The 6,026-nt window shown below is 53.1% G+C and overlaps 1 protein-coding gene across 1 annotated transcript in view; it reads left to right on the forward strand.

Annotated features, from left to right (window-relative positions):
- Positions 1-724: 724 nt before the first annotated feature.
- Positions 725-6,026, forward strand: part of LOC107301596 (prelamin-A/C-like) — a gene marked incomplete at its 3' end in the record, with an annotated part of 12,688 nt that continues 7,386 nt past the window's right edge. The window contains exons 1-6 of the mRNA XM_015830798.1: positions 725-769; positions 1,127-1,252; positions 1,872-2,042; positions 2,399-2,524; positions 3,096-3,316; positions 3,774-3,984. Of these exons, the coding sequence (XP_015686284.1) occupies positions 725-769; positions 1,127-1,252; positions 1,872-2,042; positions 2,399-2,524; positions 3,096-3,316; positions 3,774-3,984 (900 nt within the window). The remainder of the gene's footprint in view (positions 770-1,126; positions 1,253-1,871; positions 2,043-2,398; positions 2,525-3,095; positions 3,317-3,773; positions 3,985-6,026) is intronic.

The raw sequence follows: 6,026 nt of genomic DNA on the forward strand, positions 1-6,026 counted from the left end.
GGTCGTAAGTCGAGGACTACCCAACCGGTCGTAAGTCGAGGACTTTCCCTGCCCGGGAGCACCGCGCATGCGTGGTTCCGCCCCCTGCGCCGGCCGAGGCGTAGCTGGCAAGCGGCAGAGACGGAGCAGGCCGACCACCAGCTGGCCCAGCCCAAGGGAGGTAAGGCACCCGCCGGAAAAGGGGGAAAAATGGCGGACAAAAAAATGGCGGACAGCCTTGCTTGGCGACCCCCGTGAAATGGTCGATCGACCCCAAGTGGGGTCCCGACCCACAGGTTGAGAACCACTGCTTTAAGAGGACCTGGGTGGGTGGGTGGACTCTTGCTTCCATCATCCCCGACCACGGATCTGCCTCCCTGCCCGGGAGCATTTTCCATTTGTTTGTTTGTTTTTCTATAATTTTATTTATTTACATCCTGGCTTTACTATTATTATAAACAACTCAAGATACCAAAATACGTACTCCTTCCTTCTATTTTCTCCAGCACAGCAACCCAGTGAGAGAGAGGGACTGGCCCAAAGTCATCTGGAGGCTTTTATACCTAAGATGGACCAGAACTCCTAGTCTCCTGGCGATTGGCCCAAAGTCACCCAGCTGGCATTCATGCCAAAGTCTCCAGGGTTGCTAGTCTGGTGCCTTCACCACCAGATGAAACTGGCTTTCCTTCTACTGTAGATCCCCTAAGTCCAGATGTTTTTCACTCCCTGCAGCCAGTCTAAGAGGATGGCGGGCTCTGCGGGAGAGAAGCTAAATCAGCATCAAGGGCTTGTAAACTTCATCTCTTAACTTGGAGAATGGTGCCTTAAGATGATCGGGCTTCTTTGGAGCAAGCTGATGGGAGATACTGCCCATAACACACACACACACACATACACACACACACACTCCACCCCACACCCCTGGTGTTTCTGGGAGCATGGAGGAGCTGGTCGTGTGGCAGGCAAGTTGGGCACTGATGGGTCTAGAGAGAGACGTCCGTGAGACAGATATTGAGGGCCCAGCCCGGTCACCCAGCCTTAGCAGAGCCACCTCCTGCCACGTGGCCCTCCCAGCCAGCCAGGTGATCTGGGGCCATTTGCTCCCCCTTCCGTGCAGTGAGGGGGTCCCTCGTTTGTCCCCCTGCAGTTGGAGGTGGCCATGGCCGACGTCAAGAAGCAGCTTCAGGACGAAATGCTGCAGCGAGTGGATGTGGAGAACAGGATGCAGACCCTGAAAGAGGAGCTGGACTTCCAGAAGAACATCTACAGCGAAGTGAGTCCCAGAACGCGGAAGGGTCCCTTAGAGGTCACCTAGTCCAACCCCTTCTAGGGTAGGAATCCTACACCGCCTTGGCTTGAAAAGTGACCCTGCTGTTTCATAGCTCTCATAGCCAGGAATTCCTCCTTGAGTTTGGGTCCCCCTCCATAAAACGCCCACCCGTCGGCCCTAGAGAGAGTAAATTCCTTCCTTTTCTAAAATAAATGTTATTATTAAGTTTCATTGTAAAATAAAAATACAGAAAAAACAAAAGTTAGAAAACAGACACAGAGAGAAAAAAGTGGCGACTTCCAACTTTTTCAGGGCGGTGACATACAACGCCCCCCCCCCCGAGCTTTACGCTTCACATTTCAGGCCATTTCAGTAACCACAGAACCATCCTAATCACCAGAACCTAAACCACAGAGAGTCGGTCTCCATGGGCTGGGAGACGGAAGTCGCCACCCTGCGTTGGGGCAGGCAGTCAGCCCAATTCCTGCACTGGGCGGCCTTTTCTCCCCACATCTCCCCACAGAGGAGCTGTGGCTGGAGGGGGCAGGTCACGGTTGGGGGGAGTTGTGCCTTCTTGCCAGTCCTGGGATGCCCTGCTCACCCACTGCCCCGCTGCCCGCAGGAGCTCCGCGAGACCAAACGCCGCCACGAGACGCGCCTGGTGGAGATCGACAGCGGGCAGCAGCATGATTTCGAGAGCAGGCTGGCCGATGCGCTGCAGGACCTCCGCGGCCAGCACGAAGCCCAGGTCAATCTGTACAAGGACGAGCTGAAGAAGACCTACATGGCCAAGGTAGCGCACCTGGGGGGTGGACTCCCACTCCCATCATCCCCAAGCTGGCACACTTTGGCCAAGGGCTGTTCTGCTGCCCCCCCCCCCTTGAGATGTTCTCAAGGTCAGATAATCCCACCTGGTCTTCCTCACCTGCAGTTTAAGAGGACGGCGGGCACTGGGGCAGGATCGGGGCCTTGCTAAGCCAGGCTCCTAGCCTGGGGAAAGGAAGCTGCCTGAAGGGGGGTTCCCTGGGTTGGGGGACAGGGGCACCCCACTCCTGCCCTGCAGAGCAGCCTAGGGCAGCCTTGAGGACCGGCCACTTTGAAATAAGCCAAACTCTGCCATCTCCAGAACGCTATTTCTAATCTTTGCAGCTGGAAAATGCCAAGCAGTCGGCCGAGAGGAACAGCAGCATGGCAGGGGCGGCTCACGAGGAGCTTCAGCAGACCCGGATTCGCATCGACAGCTTGTCCGCCCAGCTCAGCCAGCTGCAGAAGCAGGTAGGGGTCTCCTGGGGGAGGGTGGAGGTGGGGAGGGGGCGCTGGTCTCCCACCTGCTCCGACCACCGTTTGGTCTCCAGGTGGGGAAATCACACCTTTTGTTTCGCAAGCAGGAAGCGCCGCCCAGGTGCTTCAACTCACTTTATGGTACCTGTTTCTGGGTCTCCCTTTGAAGATTTTCGGTGGTTTACAGGTAGTCCTTGACTTACAACCATTTGTATAGCGACCGTTCAGTGTTACAGTGGCACTGAAAAAAAAAGTAACTTAAGAGCAGTCCTCACACCTATGAGTGTTGCGGTATCCCTTCAGTCACATGATCAACCGGTCTGGATTTGCAATGGTTGCAGCATCTGGGATCACTTGATCACCATTAAGGACCTTCCCAGCTGGCTTCCAACAAGCAGAGTTAACGGGGGAAGCCTGATTCGCTTAATGACTACATGATTCACTTAATGACCTTGCAGATCTCCCTCCCTCTGTGAAGCCCCCACTGATCCCTCCCGGATGGGGGTCTGCTCGCCTGGCTTTCCGTCCAGGCACCCACCCCTCTCTTGCCTTCCTCCCCACCCAGCTGGCGGCCAAGGAGGCGAAGGTGCGGGACCTGGAAGACATTCTGGCACGGGAGCACGAGACCAGCCGCCGCATCCTGGCAGATAAGGAGCGGGAGATGGCCGAGATGCGGGCCCGCATGCAGCAGCAGCTGGACGAGTACCAAGAGCTGCTTGACATCAAATTGGCCTTGGATATGGAGATCAACGCCTATCGAAAATTGCTGGAGGGCGAGGAGGAGAGGTGGGGGCCAGTGGCCTGGGCAAACTTTGCCGTCCCCTGCAGAGCCCGACCGGTGAAGCTAGGCAGACCTTGGCCTGGGGGCCTCCACCGAGCTGGGGCTGGGCAAGGGGCCCCCCATAGGCAGTCTGGGACCTTCAGGTGCTGGAAAAAGGTTGCCTCTCTCATTGAGGCTTCAGTGCACACAAAGTGTTCAGGTTCTTATTGGATTTGGACAGATCTGGGGTTTGCCCAGCTGCCCCTCCTTTGGGGGGACCATTTTGGGGCCCTCCTAGGACAGGTTGGGCAGACCCTTCAGGCGGAAAGATCACTTTGGCTTGAGCGCTTCTCCTAGCATGGAGGGTGGGCAGCGCAGCCCTCCTGGAACGAAACCTTCTGTTTGCTGTGGGGAGCACAGGTGCATCCATGGGGAGGCAGCAGCCTCTGCCTCAGCCCCCCGCCTCTCTTTTTTTCCCACCAGGTTGCGCCTCTCTCCCAGCCCCTCCTCCCAGAAGAGCGGCTCGCACATCCGTGTCACTTCTTCCGCCCAAAGCTCCACCAAGAAAAGGAAGCTGGCGGACAGCGAGAGCCACACCAGTTTCTCCCAGCATGCCCGGACCAGAGGCCGCGTGGTCGTGGAGGAGGTGGACCTGGAGGGCAAGTTTGTCCGGCTGAGGAACAAGTCCAACGAGGTGGGTGCCGGTCGTGGCAGGTTGCCGGTCCAGAACCCCTGGGCCAAAGGGGGCTGAGGAAACCATTTGGTGCTGGTATCAATGTGAATCTAGGATTTCTTTGATTTCAAAATGTTGTTGACCCTCTATCATAATGGGCTGCAGTATAAGTGCTGATTTTGGCCTTACAGGCAAGGTCACTTCCGGTTTCAGCAAGCTACAATGAGACACGGGGTGGATCTGCCTTAGCGTTTTGGGGAGTTCCAGTTCCACAGTGACTGGATTTATGATGCGTTTGATGGGAAAGGGGCCTACGAACTTGGGCCCTGATTTCTTAGAAGGTTGTAGTGATTGCAGAAATCTAGTATATAGGTAAACTGTCCTCAATGTGGAGGGTCTATTCTTACCTGCTCGAGTTTTATAGGTGTTCCTGGCTTCATCTAGAGCCTTTCTGACTATTGGCGAGTTGTTTCGCAATTGGTTCATCCATTTCTTAAGGCAGCGATTCCCAATCTTTTCTATCCCCTGCACCCATAGAATGCTTCTGATATATTCTCACACCCCTTACAAAAAAGTTCAAAGTAATGGGAGCGAATTATGCAAATACACTATAATTTTGAAACTTCTAAACCCAAGTTTTCGCACCCCCTGGAATATCATCTAGCACCCCCGGTTGGGAACCCCTGCCTTAAGGGATGGAATGGTGGGTTCATTGGTTGACAGATCAGGCATTGGTTTAAACATTTCGTTCTGTGGCTACTTGAAAGGGGGTGTATCCTGTGCCTAAATATAGAACCTTACTTTTTTCACCATTGAATTTCATTTTGTTAGATAGAGCCCAGTGTTCAAGCATGTCCAGATCCTCCTGTATCTTAAGCCTATCTTCTGGAGTGTTGGCTATTCCTGCCAGCTTGGTGTCTGCAAATTTGATGATTTCCCCATCTATCCCCTCATCCAAATCATTGATGAAGATGTTGAAGAGCACTGGGCCTAAGATAGAGCCCTGGGGCACCCCACTACACACTTCCCTCCACGTAGATGCGGTTCCATTGAGGACCATTGAGTGGTGCTTTAGGAACCATTTGTCTTTCTCTAAAGCTTAAAATGCCTAGGAAGTTGTATCCCAAGCAAGCATGGTGGGCCCAACATTTCCATCAGTTCAATTTTACTCTCCACTACTTGCCCGGAATGCTGTTGAGGCATCACTGTCTAGTGGCATGGGGGTTATCTTCTGTGATCTTGTAATCACTGTGGCTGGCAGCTGCTGTGCTGGTAATAACAGCGTGACTACATCCGCTTTGGTGCTGTTATACTGCAACATTCTAGATAGGGCATCAGCTAAACAATTCTTCCCTCCGGGCAAGTAGTGGAGAGTAAAATTGAACTGATGGAAATGTTGGGCCCACCGTGCTTGCTTGGCATACAACTTCCTAGGCATTTTGAGAGCTATACTTGGAAAGGGATTTTGCTCCCTTCCAGGAAATGCCTCCAGGTGAGAAAGGCCCAGCGTACCGCATAAGCTTCCTTCTCCCAGACCACCCAGTGTTGTTGGATTTCTCATCATTTTTTTGAGGTGTAGGCGCAGAGTTGTAATCGTCCCTTCTCATTCTTTTGGAGTAACACCGCTTCCACTGCTACATCGCTGACATCAGCTTGAATTACGAATCCCTTCTCTGGGTCTGGGTGTTTTAATATTAGATCCGCCACGAAAAGCCTCTTTTAACTTTTTGAATGCCGTCTGGCACTCCATAGTCCATTTTAGAGGCTGGCTTGTTTTTAATAGGTTTGTGATAGGTAAGGCAATCGGGGCCAAGGAAGGGATGAATTGCTAGTAGAAGTTCGCAAAACCCAGAAAGCTTTGTAATTGCTTTCTGGTGCGGGGGCTGCCCATCCCAGAATGGTGCGTACCTTTTCCAGATCCATTTCCACTCCGTCATGTGAGATCCGATAGCCAATTTCACATGTTCGGCTTTCATTTTGATGTAGATTAATATATTGTCCAGATATAGATTCTTGATTCTAACTCGGTAGTACACCTCTTGCAGGTCTAGCCTATTAAAATA

The sequence above is a fragment of the Protobothrops mucrosquamatus genome, unplaced genomic scaffold (genome assembly GCF_001527695.2).
Source record: "Protobothrops mucrosquamatus isolate PMUCROS unplaced genomic scaffold, P.Mucros_1.0 scaffold14949, whole genome shotgun sequence".
NCBI classification, from domain to species: domain Eukaryota; kingdom Metazoa; phylum Chordata; class Lepidosauria; order Squamata; family Viperidae; genus Protobothrops; species Protobothrops mucrosquamatus.